Source organism: Urtica dioica, chromosome 10, assembly GCF_054948205.1.
Source record: "Urtica dioica subsp. dioica isolate 48M chromosome 10, U.dioica_male_clone48M_v1_H2, whole genome shotgun sequence".
In the NCBI taxonomy this organism is placed as follows: Eukaryota; Viridiplantae; Streptophyta; class Magnoliopsida; order Rosales; family Urticaceae; genus Urtica; species Urtica dioica.
Genome location: NC_142765.1, coordinates 23588403 through 23613253, shown reverse-complemented (window position 1 = coordinate 23613253; position 24851 = coordinate 23588403). Strand labels below are relative to the sequence as shown.

The 24851-nt window shown below is 46.7% G+C and overlaps 2 protein-coding genes across 2 annotated transcripts; both read left to right on the top strand.

The window, feature by feature from the left end:
* Positions 1-4074: 4074 nt before the first annotated feature.
* Positions 4075-9265, top strand: TRM4 (LONGIFOLIA protein). Its single transcript, XM_089628500.1, has 5 exons — positions 4075-5444; positions 5592-5662; positions 5760-7493; positions 7577-7727; positions 8374-9265. Exons 1-5 carry the CDS (start codon positions 5294-5296, stop codon positions 9114-9116), a joined length of 2850 nt encoding a protein of 949 aa, XP_089484626.1. The 5' UTR covers positions 4075-5293; the 3' UTR covers positions 9117-9265.
* Positions 9266-17788: 8523 nt separating this feature from the next.
* Positions 17789-23734, top strand: LOC149384226 (uncharacterized). The gene is made up of 3 exons (XM_089628002.1): positions 17789-21144; positions 21229-23170; positions 23222-23734. The coding sequence occupies exons 1-3, from the start codon at positions 17789-17791 to the stop codon at positions 23732-23734; spliced, it is 5811 nt and encodes a 1936-aa protein (XP_089484128.1).
* The last annotated feature ends 1117 nt before the right edge of the window (positions 23735-24851 follow it).

Genomic DNA, 24851 nt, shown 5'->3' with positions numbered 1-24851 from the left:
AAGACTGAATTTAGCTCGGTAGACCTAATTTTTTTTCTCCATGAATCGCAAGGTGAATTTAATCAGCCTGCCTAATGTGCTAACACTCATGATTGCAGATTTTTCCGTCAAGGATCTCGTGTAGCTTATTTATTTTCCACTAAGAAAAGCAAGATTCATCCAATCACCCATATGTTTCCAATGAAATCGAATATAGCGTTACACTTTCATCATCCACATAATGCTAAGCTTGAGGGCATTCACAAAAAAAATCACTCATTATGATACATCATCCACATAATGCTAAGCTTGAGGGCGTTCACAAAAAAATTCACTCATTATGATACATCATCCACATAATGCTAAGCTTGAGGGCGTTCACAAAAAAATTAACTCATTATGATACATCATCCACATAATGCTAAGCTTGAGGGCATTCACAAAAAAATTCACTCATTATGATACATTGTATATGGGAGGACACTAGCTTTACTAGCAATATCAACAATACGACGGATCAGGCGTTAAACAAGCACTTATCGGAAGACGGCCTGAATATTTTTCAATTGTTTTTTTTTTTGGGTTTAGGGCGTTAATCAAACATTGACTATCATCCATACTAAATTTTTTATATGCGTATAAATTTGAGTCACTATTTTTTTTATCCGATATTTAAATAATAAACAGTAAATTGAGAAAATGTGTATGATATTTCAAAGTATAATGAAATTCCATTGTCATTTTATGCATTAATAATTAAATAATGAAATAAGGTTTTTTTTTAGTCCAATGAACTAAGGTTTTACAACCAAGAAAACTCAAATGATTGTGGTAGTACGTATACAATTAAAAGATATTGATTGTGTACGTAAGCCTAAAGTAAAACATAAATAGTGGTTGAGTTAGGTTTCATTTTTAAATTGTATTTTCCGAATCCACTTCTTTTTGTAATTTGTGATTCATGATTAATATAGGCTGCCTGATGTAAAGTTACATAAATAAATAAAACATTCATCAAATTATGACTTGTATTGTTGTTGCGTTGCGTCTTCACAAATTGACACTGAAAACGAATAATTTTTATTTCGAGCAAAAAAAGAAAAGAAAAAGAAAAAGACAAACTTTTGAGAGGGTTTCAGATTTTAGTATTAAATGCATAGGTGGCGGTGGAGAGCCATGTGATGTGAGACGGATTTGGCACGGCATTCATAGTTTTTGGTTATTTATTTAATTATATATAAGGTGTCTATCTAACTAAAGGTATTCATTATTTTCAATGATACAGCCTTGACATTACAAGCACTTCATGGGAATAAAATACAAATCGCAAACTTCTCTCGGAGATTGATTATGTAGTTTCACTTACAAAAACCAGAGAAAAAACGATTTTTTTATTAAAAATATACGATACAAAGACCATGTGTCCGGTTCAAGATCAAACCAAGAGTTAAACCTAAAATAAACTCAACACACACAGGTATACATGTCAAACCAAAGAGCCAAACCTATCACTTAAGTCTAAAGTGATGAAAGAGAACAGGAAAGATAATCGTCATACATTTGTGGCTCGTCCATCGCCTGTCCGAACATAAGCCCAACAATGCCAACCTCAAAATGACTCGTTTGGACTGTCAATACTCGACCTTATGTAGGCCCCGATCCTAACACCATACAAATGCCTTTTTGTGCTACTTTTGGTGCCTATCTTAGGACCTCGTTCAAATTCAGCCCCGGCCTTCGTCTAGGATCAACCCTGACCCAAGTACTAGACAAGTCTAAACTGCGTTGACCTCGTATGGAAGGCCTTGTCCATGCCTCGTATGGCATGCGTCCAAGCCCCATCTAGGCCTCATCCAACCATGTCGACGCCGACCCTCCTTGACCAAAGCCATCCTTTTTTAGCTTTGGGTTCGTCAATGACGCATTTAAGACCTAGCCTTGCCTCCCAAGCCCCTTTGCTTCGCTATAAGTATTAGGACTTACCTAAAATCAAATATAAGCTCTCACAATCTGAAGAATTCTACTGCTTTTAGACCACTTTCTCTCACTAAAGTAGTCTTCGTGTCTCTACATCTAGAGACAAGAAGAGACCTCCATACCTTACATCTCTCCGCACCCTCTCAGTTCACTTGTTTCTCTCTTTTTCAGGCGATGATGAGTCATAATCCTATTTAAGAATAGTCTTTCAAAAAAGGTAAAGATCACAAGCTAGGAGATTCTATCACCGTTTAGTTCATATGTCGTCATAGGGTACGCCTCTATATCAAACAACGCGGATTCTTAAATGTTGACCCAAAAATGGCATACGCATTTTGGTGCTGGAATGAGTGGCATTCGTAAACACACTGCAAATTCCCTACCGACAAATCCATTTTTCTTCTGTGAAAATTCTTAACTCTCATGCCTCGTCTCATTTTTCCAACAAAATTCTTCACCACTTAGAAAACTTCAAGGCGGCCCCTTACCCTACGAAGAGCATTGCACTCAATACTTGAGCCAAAACTCGATGAGCCCTCATGATCGGCACCCCTTCGAAGAGCTTTGCCACTGGTGTCCCATCGTCGAACATCACCTTAGCATGCTTGGTGATGAACGAGACGCTCAGACGAGGCTCCTCTGGCAAACCAACATTGTTGCAATGATATAAGGATACAAAACCATCATCGAAGATGTAGACTAACAAGATTCTTCATAATACGTTGTGTCATGGATGACGAAAAGAGCCAGAGCAAACTCTTAGCAATAACTCCGAGAGTGAGTGCCATAAGTCAACCATGGAGTTAATGCTGACGTCACTGATTCAAGTATTTAGGACCTTAGTCGTAGTTACCTCATGAGTTGGAGGGACCTGCTGAAAAATCAACGAAGGTCAACCAAAGTGGACTGCTTTGGCCACAAAACCACACTACAACCTCACAAAAATCTTGATCCTTCACACGTGTATAAGTGACTTAAAATAGCAGCGAGCCGCAAAGATTTTCTCAAATATGATGCGTTGACAGCCCGAGACCGAGTCGAACAAGGTCGACAAACTCAAGATAGTGGTGCCATCACGATTATTACCAACAACCTCCAATTCAGCAACTTCCTAAGCTCCTTTATCGCGAAGAAATCAAAGACGATGATCAGGCACACAACTCGAGCGAAAAATTACGTTTCTCTTGAGGATTTGTCATAGGCCAGACGACACACAACCATAGAAGTCTACAAAGGGAAGAAGACGAGTTCGATAATCATGAAGGAAAAACAAGGTGTAACAACAATGAATGATTCTCCCTCCTCTATCCCACAAATTTACTCAAAATGCGGTTTAGCAAATAATTTTTAAGACCACTCGAACTTCACCTTTTAACCACTTATCAGAAGCGATTCTCGAGCTAAACTTATAAAAAGGATCCTATAAAGCGAGATCAAACCAAATACATCAAGTTCGATAGGAGTAACATATTCACGATCTCCGAGTTCATTCACATAAAAAGGTAGAGTGCGACCATCACTCAACAAGAGAAATTAAAGAAATTCTTCATACAAAATGACTCGCAGAGCTATGATTAGCCAACAAGGCATTGTCACCAATAATCAAGCAAATGACGACGACAACACTTGAAGGATAAACATCCCTCCAAAACATCATCGCCTAAATAGTTAACAATTTTATCACACCAATATTGTACCACAAACGTGCCACAGTATAGAATTAGTCACTATTCACTAATTTAATATATTTATAATTTTATATTTCGATTTATACATATTTATTTCGGGACTTGCTCAATTTACAATGGCGTTTAATATCTTTCATCTCGCTGTTTATAGAACTAGTGCGGGTTGGTACAAATTACAAAATGACAAATAATGGGAGTGATACGATTTTTTGCGGGCTCTCTCTCTCTCTCTCACATAAAGTCTGTGTCTTTCTCTCTCCTGCTGACAATGTCACATGCACATGCAGACACGCCTAGACCCACCACATACCCAACTCACATGGATGTTCGGGGGATAGAGCCTTGAGGATTTCTGACCCACACAAACAAACACGTAGACAAGAACAATAACCCACTCTCTCTCCTCACTTAAATATTTATTAGTTTGATTTTTTAATTAGTCTCGAGTCTTGACTCTGTCTCTTAGTCTACTGTCATTGGCCTGCACATTTCTGATTATATGTGTCATATCTTATAGAAACTAATTAAAAAAAATAAACAATAAACGCCTTCCCTTCCTTGTCTCTCCTGATCTGTCTCTCCAACTTGCTCCAAGCCGAACCAAATCAAGAGAGAGAAAGAAACCCATTCTTCCTTGGACCAGCAGAGAGATTCCTTTTACACAACACTTTCCTTGCCGTGGTCTTAATTAGAGTTTCTTTAATTAGCTAAAAGAACCTCAGGGAAGGAAAAATAAATACCCTTTCCAATATTTTGGACTCCCTCGCTGAGTAGTTATCTCTCTCTTCAATTCGTCCTCTACACTTGTTATTAATTATATTTCCCAGATTAATTTCTGTGAAAAGCTATCACCGACTTTATTTCCATCGCCGGCTGATTTGATGATGTGGGTTTTACTGGCAACTGCTCTGTGAGTTTTTCATGTAGTTGTTGAAACCTTGCTTACGGTCGAAACGAACCACTGAAGTGCTCGGAGAGAGAAAGAGAAGGAGATTGTGGGTTTTGCATATTTTCATCTGCAAAAGCACAGATGTTCTTCCATGTTAGATTTTGAAGGGCTTAAAGATTGCACCTTTGAAGTACTGTAATTAGAAAGAGAAAGTGAGAGAAACAATTCGTGTGGCCATTGTCACTGTAGCCTTGCAGAGTTGTGGAGGGCTTCAATTCGGCAGTTTCTTTCTTAATTGGAGAGTAAAGTCTGGGTATTTACTTTACTATTGTAAATTTCATGTAAATAAAGAAGGGAAAAAAAAGGTTGGATATTGGTGTCAGAGAAAGCACCAAGAGAGGGTCTTTTCTTTGAGGGGTGTGTGTGAATTACACTCTTCCTAGATTGGAAAACCCAATCCCAAGGTTGTTTATCTGCAACATTTTTTGTTTAATTTTTTTTTTCTCATACTATTTACGTTTTTGGTGTCAGAGGGAATAAAGCTCAGACTCAGTTAGGTGTGTCTGAAATTACTGGTGTGTTTGAGGGGTTTAATTAGTCCATAAAACGTCTTAAAAGATCGGTCCCAGACGTAGCTGAGGCTTCGTTATGTTTTGATCTGGAGAAGCTGGCTGAGAGAATGTTGTGATCTGGAATCTGGATTTGTTTTAAGTGAGAGAGAGAGAGAGAGAGAGAGAGAGAGAGAGAGAGAGAGAGAGAGATGGCTGCTAAGCTTTTGCATTCTTTGGCCGATGATAATCCCGATTTACAGAAGCAAATCGGTTGTATGACCGGAATTTTCCAGATCTTCGATCGCCACCAAGTCCTCACCGGAACCGGGAAGAGAATCACCCACAAAAGACTTCCTCAAGGTAATCTGCTGGCCTTCAGTCAGTTCATGAAACTCATGATTAGATTAAATGTCAAGTGCTCAAGAAATCATGTGTTGACTTTTTTTTTTCTTCTTTTCCTGTTCTAGTTTTTAGGCTTTTGATTCATACTTTCTATTACGTTTACAGGTAATTCTAGGTCTGTTAATGGCAGCATCGGAAGACACTCGAACAACGTACATTATCAGCCAAACTCGTCGGTAAGAACTTCGTTTTTCTCCTAATTTCTTAAATATCTTTCGGAGTTCAAACCTCTCAGCTCCAAATCTTCCGGGAAATTTTCTTGGATCGCCGCAGGAAATGAGCCTGAACAAGTCGGTGAGCGAGAAACAGAGAATCTCTACGGAGTCGTCGCGAGCCTCGTTCTCGTCGGCTTGTTCTTCCTCGGCCTCGTCCGCGGATTTCGACAAAGCCGGCGATGGTCAACAAGAAGTCTCGTCGACATCGTACGATCGCGACGCGATGAATAACACGAGCACGTCTCCGCGGATCACCGGGAGGCACTCGGTGGACCTCCGCGACGTGGTCAAGGATTCGATGTACAGAGAAGCGAAAGGGCTCTCGATCAAGACGGCGAGCGGAGAGGAATCTACTAGCGTCCGGAGGGAATATTCCCCGAGGCCCGTTCCGATGGAGGGACATAAAAGCAGTACTCCCGGGGACTTGAAGGAGTCATTGAGAGTTCTCGCTAAGCTGAGGGAGGCTCCGTGGTACTACAACGAGTGCCGGGACGATCCGCGCTTCTCTTACGACGGGAGAGAGATGGGTCGGATGTCGTTCGAGTCCCGGGACGCCATGAGATCGACGGCCAAGATGAAAGAGCTTCCGAGGCTCTCGTTGGACAGCTCGATCCGAGGCTCTTCTTCGTCTCAGAAGCGGCCTCAGAGCGTCGTTGCGAAACTGATGGGCTTGGACTCGCTGCCCGGCGATTCGGGTTCGGTTCCGGCTCGAGAAGCCGAGCCGGTCGCGAAGCCGCTGAAGATGAACAGCGTCAACGTGTCGTCGGCTCGGAGCTCGGCCAAAGAGCCGGGCTCGCCGCAGTGGAGGAAGCCCGACTTCGTGATGAAACCCATTCCGAGCTCTCGGTTTCCGATCGAACCCGCTCCGTGGAAGACGAACGACGGAAACAAAGGCTCTCCGAGAACGACGACGACGACGACGAGCTCGAGAACAACCGGGAAAGTCCCGCCGAGGGCTCTCAGCTCTTTCCCTTCTGTGTATAGCGAGATCGAGAAGAGGCTGAAGGACCTCGAGTTCAAGCAGTCGGGTAAGGATCTCCGTGCCCTCAAACAGATATTGGAGGCGATGCAAGCGAAAGGGCTGTTGGAGAGCGGCAGAGAAGAAGAAAAAGCCACGTTCGTCGGAACCCAGAGCCCGAACGAGCAGAGACAACCGAGCCAACAACGGAACCAGCAGCAGAGCGATTCCGCGATCAGAAGGGCCTTCGAGTCTCCCATCGTCATAATGAAACCCGCGAAGCGCGTCGAGAAATTGGGTACGTCTTCCTCGGTAGAAGTCTCTACCGATTCCCATGCTTACAATCACAGACCCCATAGTTCGGTGGCCAAAGACCAGTCCCCGAAATACGGACGCAGAGACTCGTCCGTGGCTTCGGCGGCGGAGAAGAGAGGGAGCTCCAAGAACCCGAAACCGAGGTCTCAGCAACCTCAGCAGAGCGATAACTTGGCGAGAAGCCCGAGACTTCAGCAGAAGAAGGTCGAGACGGAGAGGCGGTCTCGCCCTCCGACCGCCCCCTCGAGCTCCGGCAAGGCTCGCGGGCCCCACAGACAGCCTCCGGCCGAGTCGGGCTCGCCGGGCGGTTCGAGATCGAGGCCCAAGTATAACCATAATAACAACTCTCAAGTTCAAATATGTGACGACCAATCAAGTGAGGTCAGCAACGACTCGAAATCTCTCAGCTGCCACGGCGACGACGTGTCCTTAAACTCCGACGGAAACACGGAAGTCATGTGCGCTCTGAGGTCCATCGAGTTGAATTGCAGTGATTCAGTCTCGAGTGCACTACAAAAGGTTAATTAATTGATTGTTTCTTAAGTGCTTCCTTGAGTCTTTATTTTATTTTGTTTGTTTCGCTAATTCGAATTCGTTCTCAGAAAGTGATTCCGAGGCTCGATGAAGATGCGTCGTTCGCAGAACTCGGAACAGTGCCGCCAGAGCATCCGAGTCCTGTCTCGGTTCTTGATTCCTCTGCTTACAAAGACGACGAGCCGTCTCCGGTGAAGCAGATAACAACGCCACTAAAAGGTAACTAGTAAATTAATTTTGGGGATTTTTGTTTATCATTTGACATCAAATGTACGGTTTTGAACGGAAATTAGAATTCCAAGGTTCAGTCTGTGTTTGTGTTTCAAAGTCGACAAAACGATATGCTACGGCTCGAAAAGCTAAGGCATTTGTTTGAAAAGTTTTTCTAATTAATCAGCTCGATTATACACAGTTTTAAATCTTATTCTCTTTCGTAGAAAATTCACGAAATAAGGGGATGTTGTTTAGCACAACTACTTACTAATATGATGCCCATGACATTTTGGTCCTTCAATTAATGTTTGCTCAATTGTGCAAAAGTAAAATATTACCACCTTAAATAACATGTTTTTAATAAATAAATAAATAAAAATTATATCTGTTGTACACTTTCGGATTTTTGGGGAAGATTTCATTTTATTTTTAATGATACCGTTTAATGATAGATAAAATAATAATAAAGGAACTAAAATCACTACAAAATCAGTACTTTAAGGAGCATTTTTGTTCAAACAATTATGTTAGGGATCAAAGAGTTACTTGAAAATTAATATTTGTTTTGATAGATTACGCTGTTTAATGTCTCGGTGCAAATAATCATAAAAATGTGTCTTAAGAAAACGGTCTGTCATTTTTCATATTACAGGCATCGCGGCTCGAAATTCCGATGAGCCCGCGATCGCGGCCTCGGAGATGAGCCGGAAGAAGCTAGAGAACATAGAGAACTTGGTTCAGAAGCTGAGGCGGTTGAACTCGAGCCACGACGAGGCCCGGACGGACTACATCGCGTCTCTCTGCGAGAAGAACACGAACAATCCCGACCACCGATACGTCTCGGAGATCCTCCTCGCCTCGGGGCTCTTGCTCCGCGACGACCTCTCCGGCTTCCAGCTCCACCCATCGGGACACCCCATCAACCCGGAGCTCTTCTTCGTCTTGGAACAGACCAAATCCAGCCACGGCCCGAGCGACGACAAGACCAAATCCAACGAGAGGCTCCACAGGAAGCTCGTGTTCGACGCCGTGAACGAGGTGCTCGTGAAAAAGCTCGCTTCTTCGTCGGCCGAGCCGTGGCCGCGGCGGTCGGTGCTTGCGAGGAAGAGCATGAACGCGCAGAGGCTTCTCAAGGAGCTGTGCCGCGAGATTGAGCAGTTTCGAGGCGGGCCCGTTTCGGAGGCCGAGGGAGACGATGATCCGGTGAAGACGATACTTTGCGAGGACGTGACGAGGCGGGCCGAGAGCTGGACGGACTTCTCGGGACACGTCTCGGGGCTTGTGTTGGACGTTGAGAGGTCGATATTTAAGGACTTGGTCGACGAAGTTGTCCGTGGAGAGGCCGTGAATTTGCGAGCTAAGCCCAGACCGCGTAGGCTATTGTTCGCAAAGTAGTGATTTTTTTTTTTTTTTTTTTTTTTTTTTTCTAATACCGCTATTATAATTTGTCATTATTATCTTTGGTGTGTGTGTTTTTTTTTTTCATATTCTGATTTTTAATCTGACCTAAAGGTGTAATATTTTTAATTTTTATTTTGGGGTTACAGGGGACTTCTTACTTTTGTCCTGGATTTGTAAAGGAAACTGAATCTAAAAGAAATCAAGAGGTATTTTTATGGAACAAACCATAAATATGAAACACTACAGCTCTATTGCCTTGCCTGGATGATTTTTTTTCTTATTTTTGAAACCTGAGACCTAGCTTTCCAAGCTTTGAGTCATTAACGCAGTCTAAACGAAACCTCTTTATTGGATGGTCGGGTCTAAAGAATAAGACTGAAGTCCCAACTCAAGACCAAACTCTCGACTTTCTTTGGCTTGAAAATGGCTTAATCTGGACCTTAAACCCAGTCCAGACCCTTCAACAAGCACGATTCGGCTTGACCTTCTACGAAAACGATCAGGATGGCCCAAAACCTCTAAAAAGAGGGTTGGACAGGTTAGTCCACGGGCGTCTTGACCCAGTTGACAAGACTACTAGCTACTCATTTTTTAACCGAAGAAAAAATCGATTTAAGAAAAAAAAAGGCATACAGTACTATGCTATTGCAGTTTGCCTTGCTCACACGATTCCTTCAACATTTACTACAGCGAATAGAAAACGACAAAGAATTTTGTTGTTTGGTTGCTTTATAAGTCGTTTATGTTGAATGGACTTTGTAGATTATTGGGCTTAACGGTCCAATAATATTTTATTGAGGAGGTCCGAATTTTACACCAACACATTAAAAATTATAAATTAGTTTTTTTGTTTTTTTTTTTAAACTCGTCCCATGAACTTCTTATTCAACTGGCATCTCTACGCAAATATCAACCATAATATTTGGAGAACAACCTTCCCCTAGATCACAAATTAATTATAAAAAAAAAAAAAGCCATCTTGGCAAGTTTGTGATAAACACTCTGATATGAAAAATCATATAAAAAAAATCCGAAATCAGCAGCAAGCTCTGAGATTTTCCCAAAAAAAAAAGAGCCTCGCCTTCTTACACATGAATATCTTGACCACCATCTCACAGTCCAACTAAATCAAAAGACGAGAATACATCGTTAAATAGCCCACGCTTTCGCCATATGCATGAGGGCTTGGGGTACGGCGCAATAAATGAAGCTAGTGTTAGACCGAATATTTCCTAATGTCATTAGTGGGCTTTTTATGTGAAAAATAATGTGACTCAAGTGTATTATCTATTAGGGTTTAATAATAAATAAGATAAATTCTATTGATTCATAAATAAAAGGTAATTTTCTATTATACTCTGATTGTAAGTCTATATAAAGCCAACCTTAGGAATTGGTCATCTCTCAACCCATAACCTACTATTAAGATCAAAGGGGTCAAGAGAGAAAAGCCAATTCCGGTAATTCTGCCATCGCCATGGATCGAGGTAGGTTTTCTCGATCTCTAATACTTTGTGAAAATCATCTAGTTCTAAGATCTTGATTAATTAAGATTGTTTAAATTATGCCTACAGCTAGCACCTACACCATAACTAATTAGTTTAATTTTGTAGATAAAATTGGATGTTTAAAAGAAATAACTGAAAGTGCCCTAAACTTAGGGATGGCAATTTGACCCGTTACCCGCGTTCCGGCCCGTTACCCGATTTATTCGGGTCGGGTAATACCCGTTCTTTTTGGGTAAACGGGTAATACCCGTTAAGGTTTTAACGGGTCCGGGTACGGGTAACGGAATAGCCATCCCGTACCCGGTTACCCGGGACCCGACCCGTTAACTTTTAAATATTTAAAAATATAATAAATCATATGTTTACCTAATTAGATGATATATTTTAAACATTGTTTTTATACATAAGAATAAAAAAAAAAGTTGGTTCTATCATATAGACTACAACCAATCTTTCATATAACACTTTGATATTTTTCACCTAAATTTTATTATTTTTAAACTTTATATTGTTGAGAGATTTTTATTTTATAAACGGGTAAGCGGGTCTACCCGACCCGCTACCCTTTTTTTAAACCGGGTAAACGGGTAACGGGTCTAACATTTTTAACCCGCTTACCCGGCGGGTATCCCCGTTACCCGGCCCGTCTCAAAATTCGGGTAAACGGGTCTGGGTAACGGGTAAAAAATTATAACGGGTACGGGTAACGGAATAGGTGTACCCGGCCTTACCCGTACCCGTTGCCATCCCTACCTAAACCTAAACTGCGATGTTTTGAATATTTGCTAGCTAATTTGCAAGTATGGAGTTTAAAGTGACCTAGTTCGCCTATTTTTCTTTAAAAACAACACACACTACAATTTGTAAACAAGCGTACATGGATGTGCTCGGGAAAATGATGAAGAGTTTTCCTGAAGAAAAATATATTTGAAGATGACTTTGTAACCAAGGAAACGGAGTGATAATATAATAATAGGGGGTATCTGTAATGTTTTATAAAATTCGCTGCAACTAAATATTCTAACAATCTAATCAAAATCAACTTTATTATTATTATTATTATTACCATTTAAAGGCAGTGTTCAAAATCAACTATTATATTGATTCTATCTTATGCTTTAATTTTTTTTATGGTAAGAAATAATAAATATATAACTAAATAAGAATATAAGATTTAAAAAATAATAATTTCCTTGTTTTACTCGATTTCATTTTTCATAGCCAAATATCAAATATAATATCCTAATTTCACTGGATTTCGTTTTCTAGATATCAGAGCAATGTTGATATCTCTGATAGTCATCGTTGTCATGGGAATGATGCCGAGGAAACGGAAGACAAGCGACGACGTGGCCTATAATAATTCTCTACCCTCGGATCTATTGTCTGAAGAAGTACTTCCCAAACTGACCGTCGAATCTCTGGCGAGATTCAAATCCGTCTCCAAAGCGTTCCGCGATTACATCACAAACGACTCACGCCTCGTAAATAGCCACCTCCGACACCACTCGCGGAATTCCAAACTCTCCGTCGCTTTTGCAATCGAAAGGCTGTTCTTCTTGGATCACAGGAACAACAAGGTCGAAGCTAAGGATATAGCCTCGTCCATCGAGAAGCTCGCCGGGAAATTCGAATCGTGTTCTGTCGTCGGATCTTGCGACGGTCTGCTCTGCCTGAGGCTGAAATCCGAAACCCCGAGTTTCAGCGAGGCTGTAGTGCTGTTCAACCCCGCGACCGGAGAGGGAAGGAGCACCTTTGTCCCTCCCATTCCCACCTATCTGAAACCGCTCCGAAAGCACAGAGACTTTCGACGAGGATCGCAACGACTACAAGGTGGTCAGGATCGTGGCGACCGACTATGGTTGGTTGGAAATCGACGTGTTTAGCAGGAACACCGGTCAATGGAAACGGGCTGAGACGGTTTTGTACAGACACTCGGTTTCGGGCAAGAGCCAAGCCGCGGTGCTTCTCCGCGGCCGTTTGTATTGGCTCATTATCTCCTTTGTGTCGGTCCGAAACTGCGTTCTGTCGTTCGATCTCGGAAGCGAAGAGATTCGTCTAATTGCCGAAGAGCCAAAAGGCCAGTTGTTGTACACGAACCCCGGGGGACGGCTCGTCAAGTGGAAGGAAAGCCTCGCGTATCTGTCGTTTCCGAACCGTCTAGTGAGCGCGACCGGATTCCAGATGATTGATTCGGATCGAGATGTCTCGGGTTTCTCTTGGTCGGGTTGGAGGTTTTGTGGGGTTTCGATGGACGCGTTTTTCGTGAGCGAAGACGATGATGCGACGTCGAAGCTGGTGATGCGTGACCCGTTCGTGGCTGATCACGAAAACGATGGCCGTCAAGAAGTGTCGAGCGTTTCGCATCACGAATGTTGTTGGGAAGTGCACGATTTCGTGCCAAGTTTGGTTTATGTGTATCCGAGTCGAGAGAGGATTGAAGACAGAAAGCAAAACAAGGTGCGACATTGGGTTGATCTACAAGCTTTCTAGTATGAATCATTGTGATTTATTTTCCATTTTAGAATATTAAATTAGTTTCTTTAATTTGAAAAAAAATCCACTCTAATTAACTGTTTTGTAGCAAAATCATCCAGGTGCTCTTTAAATTATTTTATATACTTTTAATTAGAATTTGTAGTAAAAATTTAGTTATGACATGATAGATAAAAATTACATAAAATAAAATTTGAATTTTCAGAAGAAAAAAATTAATAGTACTATATTAAATATTTTCAGAAAGTCGTTCATTTTGTTTTTTTTTATATATAAAAAAATTTGAATTTCCAGATGATATATTTCTAAAATTAATTAAAAATCGCCAGTATTCAAATCAAACAATTTTAAATTTGATGGCTTGAAAAAAAAAAAAGTAAGGTGGCCGAGGCCGATGTGCATGGTGGTTTAACATCCGAGCGCATTTCCACACTTCGGAGCGCGCTCGTCCGAACAACCGAGGTAAAAAAAATTAGTATTTTGAGGATGATATCTTGGTGTATCGTCCTTCGAAAATCCGTCCAAGGTGGACACTTGTGGCTCGGTGAAAAATTGGGTTTAGATATTAAAAACGTAGCAAAATTTCAAAATATGGTAACTTTTAAAATAAAAGAACAACTTTAGTTGAAATTTTTTCCAAGTACTAAAATAAATGGTCCAGCGGCTATATAGTACAATAGAACTTAAACTTTTGCAAAATAATCATTGTTTGCCAACTATAAGCAAACTAGCTCTAGTAAGATTAATCTATGCTGTATTAAATTTAATCTCAACGAACTATAAAGACAGAATGTAAGCTTTATGAAGGCTGAATTAAAATTAATCGAGACATGATTAAATTTAATGAAAACATGTGCTCTCAATTGGCTATTTTGCTATACCTAATTAAAGTATGGCTATTTTGCAAAAGTCATAGTTTGAATTAGCTACTTCATATCATTTTTCCTAAAATAAACACATATAGCAATTGCATATTGACAAAGAAAAATGTTACAACAATTGTCTCACGAAGAATACTTGATTCAGAGGACGCAGTCTCAAGAACTCCAAACTTCTAACAAGATTTTCTCTAAGTACAAACAAATCTAGTAAAAGAGAGAATATAAATGAGGGTGCTGAACGATAAGTGAAGCTTTTTGGTCGAATTTTTAATATAATATGGATTATTCCACTTCTGTTGTTCTTTCCTCTATTTATAGTACTTGGAGCCGAGTACGTAGGGTGATCAGACCCACATTTTGGCAGACCGATCCAAAACGTGTATAGTGGGTGGTTATTTTCTCGTGTACTCGGAATAACCGTCGAAGTGTACGTTTTGTTTAAGTATTTTATGTATTTATACGTGTTTTCTTTGATCTACTGGCTTCCCTTTTTTCGAAGTTCTTGACTTATGAACGAATTCGTTTTTAATTTTTTTGTCTCTCGGATCTATTTGACTCGGGCTCGGTGCTTAATTCTTACTATCCTCGCAACTTTCGAGCTCAAGCTCGGACTATGCAAATTATATGAGTAACAAAAGCAATTCGTAAAAATAACATTATTAAAGCAAAATCACACTAGTAATCTAAATAGATTTAAATTAAAGTTTACATAAATTATTTTTCATAATTATAGTTGAGCTACAATTTTAAAGAAAATTGAGCTGTTTGGGCGGACTGTTTGGGCTATTTACTTAGCCCGCCTATTTAAAATAATAATATCCTTATTTTACTCTTTGTTTGTTTTCCCAAATCCAAATATCAAATAAAATTTCCTAATTTTACTGGATTTCGTTTTATAGTCAGAGGAGTAAGGGGTAAGAACTATTAAGAAGTATATGATCAATCTTGATATCTCTGAGTCATCGTTGTCATGGGAATAATGCCGAGGAAACGAAAGACAAGCCCACGTGACAGCGACGACTACGAGGTAGGCTATAATTCTCTACCCTCGGATCTATTGTCTGAAGAAGTACTTCCCAAACTGACCGTCGAATCTCTGGCGAGATTCAAACCCGTCTCCAAAGCGTTTCGCGATTACATCACAAACGACTCACGCCTCGTAGATAGCCACCTCCGACACCACTCGCGGAATTCCAAACTCTCCGTCGCTTTGGCAGTCCAAAGGCTCTTCTTCTTGGACCACTGCAACAACCAGGTCGAAATTACGGATATAGCCTCGTCCATCAAGAAGCTCGCCGGAAAAGGATTCGCATCGTCCTCCATCGTCGGGTCTTGCGACGGTCTGCTCTGCCTGAGGCTGGGATCCGAAACCCGTAATTGCAGCGAGGCGATAGTGCTTTTCAACCCGGAGACCCGAGAGGGAAGGAACACCTTTGTCCCTTCCATTCCCAGCGATTGGAATTGGTTCCAAAAGTACAGAGACTTTCCGGTCTACGGATTCGGACCCGACGAGGATCGCAACGACTACAAGGTGGTCAGAATCGTGGCGACCAACTTTGCTCGGTTGGAAATCGACGTGTTTAGCAGGAACACCGGTCAATGGAAACGTGCTGAGACGGTTTTGTACGGAAAATCGATCTCGGTCAAGAGCCAAGCCGCGGTGCTTCTCCACGGCCGTTTGTACTGGCTCATTCTCTCCGTTGCGCCGTTCCGAAACTGTGTTCTGTCGTTCGATCTCCGAAGCGAAGAGATTCGTCTAATCGCCGAAGAGCCAAAAGGTCATTTGTTGTACACGAACCCCGGGGACGGGGCCGTTACGCACCGGCTCGTCAAGTGGAAGGAAAGCCTCGCGTATCTGTCGTTTCCGAACCGTCGAGTGAGCGCGATCGGATTCCAGCTGATCGATTCGGAGCGAGATGTCTCGGGTTTCTCTTGGTCGGGGAAGTCTTCTCCTCCGGGCTCGCCTTCGTGTTGGAGGTTTTGTGGGGTTTCGAGGGACGCGTTTTTCGTGAGCGAAGACGACGATGCGACGTCGAAGCTGGTGATGTGTGACCCGTTCGCTGCTGATTACGAAAACGATGGCCGTCGAGAAGTGTTGAGCGTTTCGCATCGCGACTCTCGTTGGGAAGTGCACGATTTCGTGCCAAGTTTGGTTTCTGTGTATCCGAGTCGAGAGGCGATGATCAAAGACAGAAAGCAAAACAAGGTGCGACATTGGGTTGATCTATTCAAGAAGAAGATTATAAGCTTTCTTGTATGAATAATTGGGATTTACTATCCATTTTATAATATTAAATTAGTTTCTTTAATTTGAAAAAATTTCCACTCTAATATATTGTATTGTAGCAAAAACATCCACATTCGATTTAAACTATTTTCAGTTAAATACAGTGAAACTTGACTTGAGGTAACTTGATATATTTTGGATGTGACTTGTTATGGGTTATTTTCCCTTCACAAGAAATGTGGTAGCCCAACCCAAAAACTAATGTGCACGAGGCCCGACCCAAAGAGGATAAGGAAAAGTCAGATGGCCACGTCATCGGGTCCCATGACCATCCCTTAGGTCCCATGACAAACCACCAAGTCAAATGGCCACGTCGTCGGGTCCCATGACCACCCCTCAGGTCCCATGACAAACCACCAAGCCAGATGGCCACGTCGTCGGGTCTCATGACCACCCCCCAGGTCCCATGACAAACCACCAAGCCAAATGGCCACGTCGTCGGGTCCCATGACCACCCCTCAGGTCCCATGACAAACCACCAAGCCAGATGGCCACGTCGTCGGGTCCCATGACCACCCCCCAGGTCCCATGACAAACCACCAAGCCAGATGGCCACGTCGTCGGGTCCCATGAACACCCCCAGGTCCCATGACAAACCACCAAGCCAGATGGCCACGTCGTCGGGTCCCATGACCACCCCTCAGGTCCCATGACAAACCACCAAGTCAGATGGCCACGTCGTCGGGTCCCATGACCACCCCTCAGGTCCAATGACCAACCTTCAGGTCTCGTGACTCATGGGTACGTCTCATGACGACCCTCCAGGTCCCATGACCAATCGTTAGGTCCCGTGACCCCGTCAAGCAAGTCATAAGGCCAAGAGGATTGAAGGGCATGCTATCGCCGCGTCATTGGGTCCCATGACCGTCCATCAGGTCCCGTGACTCATGGGTACTTCCCACGACCACCCTTCAGGTCCCATGGCCACTCATCAGATCCCATGACTCCTCATAAGGCCTCGTGACCCCTATCGGATCCCGGGACATAAGGATTTGATGACGGAAATACCCCGGCTCTCAAGACAACACTATAAATACCATCACCTCCAACATTTGGGGGTAAGTTTGCTCACACTTACAAAACCTCTGCTTCTCTCTCATCAGAGCTTCTCTCTCTAGAATTTGAAGCACGACACCTAGACTAATGTTGAGCGTCGGAGTGCCCGCCGGAGGAAACCCCTCCGCGGTCCTTTAGTTCACGTTTCTCTCTTTTCTCAGGTGACGAGTCGTCGGAAATCCTTTTCCGGCACGGCGGAGGTACAGGTGTTGGGACAACTTCTCCGTTCGACCACCGCGCGGTCATAGGGTCCGGCCCTAGACCGAACCGCGGACCGGTTTTCGTGTTGATCCATTTTCAGGCATTAACATTTTGGCGCTAGAAGGAGGGGATCTCGAGCAACAACCACGAGATTCCACCGGCAAATCTTTCCTCCACGACTTTGAAGGTTCACCACCTTAGGTACCGAAGAACGTGATCAGGAACCCTTCTCTCGAGATGGCCAACCGCGTGACCGTCTCCGAAAACGCAGCCCCCCGCCCCGCGGGAAGTGTCGCGATGAACACTCGGGCTCAAGTCCACGCCCGCCAAAACCAGGCTCACAATGCCCCCCAAGCGAGCGTGACCTCCGACCCCGTCCAAGATGAGAGGGACGCGCGGATGACGCGCCTGGAAGATAATCTTTTCAGGTTGACTGGCGCGCTGGCCAGAATCGGGGGATACGAGCCCGCCCTGGAAGGAATCTTCGGGGGAGGGGAGCAGCTGGAGACCCCGCCTGAGCGTGAAGGGCGCGACCCCAGGCCAGACGAGAGCGAAGACGCCCCGGACCCAAGCCTCCATGGTGCCGACCGCGGACGCGCCCAACGCGCGCCCCGCCACCCCGACATACCGGCAGGGCGCCCTCACGAAAACCCGCTCCCCCAAGACTCTCGCGCGCACTCTATTGCGCACACCGACGCGTCCCGACGGTCGGCCTTCGCTCGTCTCGGTGGCAGGGAAGAAGTGGCGGACAGCGGAGACTCGCGTAGGTTCTATCCGCCCCGCCGCGTCAATACTGCAGGGCAGGCAGGTAGGAATGAAGACCTTAGGCACCACCTCAACCACCAATGGAAGATCCCACGACGCCAATCTCCCCCGAGGGCAGAATCTGCCAACGCCGTAGGGGGCGCCCCGGGAAACCCACCCCCTCATCAGGGCGTGCGAACTAACCAGGCAGCCAGGGACGCTGGGCAGGTGGCCATGCCACCCCCCGCGGCGGCACTACCGGCCCCCGACACAGAGCTAATGAATCTTGTACAGGGGTTACAAAGAGAGATACGGGAGCTCCGGGCGACGCAGAATTCGAACCCCGCAATACGCAACATGGTCGAAGGCACAGCCTCACCCCTCGCCCCTCACTTACTAACAGAGGAGGTCGTCGGTGATCTCCGGTTCCCCCCGACCCTCATTTACGACGGAAGCAGTGACCCCGTCTTTCACCTGGTGCAGTACCAGACGACCATGCAGATCCGGAGGCAAACCCCGGCCGCCATGTGCCAGGCGTTCTGCCTCACCCTCACAGGTCCAGCGTTCGAATGGTACCAGAAGCTGACCAAAGGAGCAATAGGGTCGTTCGAGGAGTTGAAGGAACGTTTTATCACCCGTTTCGCGAGCTCACTGGTACAGAAGAAGGAGAAGTCATATTTGTGGTCGGTCAAGCAGAGGAACGGCGAGTCCCTCCAAAGATACTTAAGCAGGTTCACGGAGGAGGCGAACAAGGTAAGCGACTACACCGACAATGATGCAATCATCGCCCTAATCGACGGGCTCAAGATGGGCAAATTCCTAAAGTCGCTCGTTGGCAAGAGGCCGACAACCATGACCGAGCTCATGACGCGGGCGGCCGAGCACATCTCGATCGAGGAATACCTCGAAGGCCGGAAGGCATCGGAACGAAGCACCCGGAGAAGGGACGAAGAAGACCGCGAGGGTGAAGATGCGAGGAGAAAAAGGAATCGGGGACACCCGATCGCGACTACTGGCGTCCGTCCGCCCCGCGACACGAGACCCAGGCTAGTCGACCGCTTCCGAAAAGACGCGGGCTTCACCCCGCTGTCAACCTCGCCAGAAATAATTCTAAGTCTCCATGGAGACAAGTTCACCGAACCAGCACCAATGAAGGTTCACCCCGCCCAACGCGACAAGAGCAAGTATTGTGATTTTCACAAGGATCACGGACACGTCACGTCCGAGTGCATCCAATTGAGGAAGCAGATCGAAGACCTCATCCAGGGAGGTCAGCTCAAAGAATTTGTCCTACAGATGGTGGCTGCCAAGGGAGCTTCGTCAAGCCGGCGACCTCAGGCCGCTGAACAGCGACAACTCGAAGGCACGAGGGTCACCACCAATCGTAACAATGACCGGGGAAAGGCGGCGGCCACCCCACTCAACATCGTAACAACCATCATGGGCGGACCAGCAACAGGCGACTCCGTCAAAGGACGTAAACTATACGCGCGAGCATTGGAGGGAGACGGGTTATTGCATCAAGTCAATCTGACGGGCCGTTTCGCCCCACCGCCGACCGTGCCTTGCGAAGTCATACACTTCACGGACGAGGAGGCGAGGAAAATAGCCCACCCCCACAACGACGCGATTGTCGTCAAAGCCCAGATAGCCAACAACATAGTAAAGAGAGTTCTCATCGACAATGGGAGTTCGGCAGACATAATATACAAGGCGGCTCTCGACCGCATGAACCTGGGGAAAATTTATCCCGTCCATGTGAAGACACCCCTGTTCAGTTTCACAGGGGAACGCGTCTTCACCGAAGGGTCCGTCGAATTGCCGACGACATTCGGGATGGAAGGGGGAGCGCAGGTCACCCGAATGGTTAACTACATGATAGTCGACCAACCCTCGGCGTACAACGTCATCATCGGGAGACCGGCCCTTAACCAGCTCCGTGCCGTCACCTCCACGTTCCACCTACTCGTGAAGTTCCCTACCCCCGACGGGGTTGGCATAATGCAGGGAAGCCAGGCTGACTCTAGGGCATGTTACGTCCAGGGCACCCGTAAAGACACGATTGATATGACGGTCGGGACCATATACCAAATTGAGAATGACTACCCATGCGAGGTCGGAGACGCGCAGATGTTCAGCGAACTCGACCCGCGGGAGGAGCCGCGCAGGAAGGCGGTGGAGGCCTCCTCGGACATGACCCCGGTCGTGCTAGACGAACAGAAACCTGAGCAGACGGTCTTGATCGGCGCCCACCTGCCCGTGATGATAAAAACTCAACTGGCTTCTTTCCTACAAGAACACAAGGACGTCTTCGCATGGACCCATGCAGACATGCCCGGCATAGACCCCGAGATCATAGTCCACCGCCTCAACATCCTCAAAGGAAAAGCGGCTAAGGTTCAAAGAAGGAGGACGTTCAACGCCGAGCGATACCTCGCCATCAACGAGGAGGTCGACAAACTAATCACCGCCAAGTTCATCCGCGAAGTCGAGTACCCTGATTGGGTCTCCAACGTGGTCATGGTCAGGAAAGCGAACGGCAAGTGGCGGATATGCATCGACTACTCCGATCTCAACGCCGCTTGCCCAAAAGACTGCTTCCCTCTCCCGAGGATCGATCAGCTGGTTGACGCCACGGCTGGACATGAACTCATGAGCTTCATGGACGCCTACTCGGGATACAATCAGATTCGCATGCATGAACCTGACCAAATCAACACGGCATTCACGACCGATCGGGGACTATACTGCTACAAAGTCATGCCATTCGGGCTCAAAAACGCCGGCGCCACGTACCAACGCCTGGTGAATCGCATGTTCGCAAAACAAATAGGGAAAACCATGGAAGTGTACGTCGACGACATGCTCGTCAAAAGCCTCAAGGCATCCGACCATGTGCAAGACTTAAAGGAGATGTTCACGCTCCTTCGCAGGTACAAGATGAAGCTCAACCCCACGAAGTGCGCATTCGGGGTCGAGTCTGGAAAGTTTTTAGGTTTCATGGTCAATCAGCGGGGGATCGAAGCAAACCCCGAGAAGATTCGAGCACTGCTCGAAATGAAAAGCCCACGGAGAGTCAAGGAAGTTCAGAGCCTGACCGGGCGCGTCGCCGCCCTGAGTCGCTTCGTGTCCAAGGCAACGGACCGGTGCCAACATTTCTTCCAGGCTTTGAAGGGTGGGAAAAACTTTGTGTGGGATGAAAGGTGCGAGGCAGCGTTCCAAGAGCTCAAGGCCTACTTCGGCTCCCCACCACTCCTCGCAAAGCCGAAAGACGGCGAGCCACTCTACCTCTACCTGTCTGTGTCAACCAGGGCAGTCAGCGCCGTCCTGGTCCGAGAAGAAGACAAGGTCCAGCAACCCATCTACTATGTCAGCAAGGCGCTCTTGGACGCCGAGACCAGGTACCCCGAGATAGAGAAACTCGCCCTCGCCTTGGCCACCGCCGCCAGGAAGCTTCGCCCGTACTTCCAAGCGCACCAGGTCATGGTACGAACGGAGCACCCGATCAGGAAAGCCTTACAGAAAGGGACATCCTCTAGAGTGGCAATCTGGTCCCAGGAGTTAGGCGAGTACGGCGTGGAGTTCCAACCCAGGGTCGCCATCAAGGGTCAGGCAGTGGCCGACTTCATCGCGGAATTTACATATGACGTGGAGACGCAACAGGCAGAGGAAGAACCAAAAGAGAAGCCGCCAACTCCGAAGAGAAAGGCCGCCCCTTGCGGCCCGGTGTGGGATATGCACGTTGATGGGGCGTCTAACTCCCACGGCTCGGGGGCAGGCGTGGTACTCACCAACCCGCAAAATGAAAAGCTCAAGTACGCACTCCGCTTCGGCTTCAAAGCGTCAAACAATGAGGCTGAATATGAAGCCCTTCTCACAGGACTCGAGATCGCCAGGAAGCTTGGCGCATGCAACCTGAGGATACACTGTGACTCGCAGCTCATCACGAAACAAGTCGAAGGAGAATATCAAGCCAAGGAAGAGAACATGATCGCATATCTAGCCGAGGCCCGTCGCCGTCTAGAAGCATTCACCTGGTACGAGATCAAACAGGTACCGAGGAGCTCCAATGCCGAGGCCGATGCGCTTGCTAGGATGGCCTCTGGGGCAGACGACGAGGAGCTGGGGAAGGTCCCCGTCGAGGCGCTCGCATGTCCATCGATCGAGAAGGCAGAGATCCTCGCCATCGACACGGGAGGCGAGCCGACCTGGACGACCCCCCTGACGAAATACTTGCGCCACGGCGAGCTACCCGCCGACCATGGGGAAGCAAAACAACTCAAGTACCAAGCATCCAGGTATACCTTGCAGGGCGACACGCTCTACAAGCGGGGATTCTCGCAACCACTCCTCCGATGCCTGGAGAACGACGAGGCTAACTTCGTTCTCAGGGAGATCCACGAGGGGATCTGCGGGAATCACTCGGCGGGACAGTCGCTAGCCCTCAAAGCCCTCAAGCAGGGATACTTCTGGCCTACGCTCAAGAAAGACGCACACGACCTGGCCCGAAGGTGCGACAAGTGCCAGCGGTTCGCCCATGTCCCGCATCGGCCCCCGGCCCCGTTGTGTCTGGTTCCGCGACCCTTCGCGAAGTGGGGAATCGACTTGATTGGAAAACTGCCGAAAGCACCTGGGGGGCGCGAATACGCGATCGTCGCCATCGACTACTTCACAAAGTGGGTCGAAGCAGAACCCTTGGGCCCTATCACAGAGGGTAACACCACGAACTTCATATGGAGGAACATAATATGTCGCCATGGGATACTTGCATCCATAGTTACAGACAACGGGAGGCAGTTCGACAACGACAAACTCCGTCACCTATGTGAAGAGCTAGGGATCAGCAAGACGTTCTCGTCCCCCAGACACACCCAGGCAAACGGCCAAGTCGAAGCCGTCAACAAAACCATAAAGGAAAACCTGAAGAAGAAGCTGGAAGACAAGAAGGGGAAATGGGCGGAAGAGCTCCCTTTCGTTCTCTGGGCGTACAGGACGACGACCCGCTCCGCCACCGGCGAAACACCCTTCGCCCTCACCTACGGCATCGAGGCAGTCATCCCCGCCGAAGTGGCAATCCCCTCCCCCCGAGTGGAACACTTCGATGAAGAAGGGAATGATGAAACCCTCCGAGGCGAACTGGACCTGATTGAGGAAAGAAGAGAAGACGCACTCGCACGCATGGCGGCGCAAAAGAGGGTCGTCGAACGCCACTACAACTCTAGGGTGAAGGCTCGTCGCTTCGCTGAATGCAGCCTCGTCTTACGAAGAGTTTTTCAGAACACTCAAGAGCTCGGCGCAGGGGTGCTCGGACCCACCTGGGAAGGTCCCTACCGTGTCCGCCAAGTGATCCGTGACGGAACCTACCGCCTGGAGGAGACGAGCGGAAAGGAAATCAAGCACCCATGGAACGCCGAGCATCTTAGACAATATTACCAGTGATGCATGAACTCAGCCAGCGACTTATTTCTATCTTTTTATTTTCATTTCAACGAAGTGTGTAGTGAAACACAAATGAAAGTGTCTTTGTAATCAGTCTCATGTAACCGCAAAACACCAATTCAGTTCAATGAAATCCATTTACCCTTTTTCTCGAATCCTTATTTATCACATGACGTGTAATTATCGCTTATGTTTATGTCACAATGAAGGGTGAAAGTAGCCATCCAAGTCTCTTCCCAAATCTTTACAAGATCATGCAAGAGACTGGGGGGTTGATGATGAACAGGGACTCGAGACGTCAACGACGTCCGGCCCAACAGCAAGGAAGGCGGCGAGGCGCCCACGAGGCACTCACGCGAACAGGGACTCGAGACGTCAACGACGTCCGGCCCAACAGCAAGGAAGGCGGCGAGGCGCCCACGAGGCACTCACGCGGACAGGGACTCGAGACGTCAATGACGTCCGGCCCAACAGCGAGGAAGGCGGCGAGGCGCCCACGAGGCACTCACGCGAACAGGGATTCGAGACGTCAACGACGTCCGACCCAACAGCAAGGAAGGCGGCGAGGCGCCCACGAGGCACTCACGCGAACAGGGACTCGAGACGTCAAGGACGTCCGGCCCAACAGCGAGGAAGGTGGCGAGGCGCCCACGAGGCACTCACGCGAACAGGGATTCGAGACATCAACGACGTCCGGCCCAACAGCGAGGAAGGCGGCGAGGCGCCCACGAGGCACTCACGCGAACAGGGATTCAAGGCGTCAAGGACGTCCGGCCCAACAGCGAGGAAGGCGGCGAGGCGCCCACGAGGCACTCATGCGAACAGAGATTAAAGTCAAAAACATCAAAGCAAGCAAGATATTCAACGCATTATGATAACATTCAAAGATGAAAATTAAAGGCAACTCTCATTCCACCATTTAAACACCACAAAAGAGAGTCGGACAAACATCTAACTAGGTGCACAACTAACCGCACCGCCCAAAAACCATGATCTAACCAGGTGCACAACCAACCGCACCATCATCAAAAGTCATAAACTACTTAGGTGCACAACGGACCGCACCACCAAAAAAAAAAGAACTAGCTAGAAAACCGCAAAGGCAATATCAATCCTC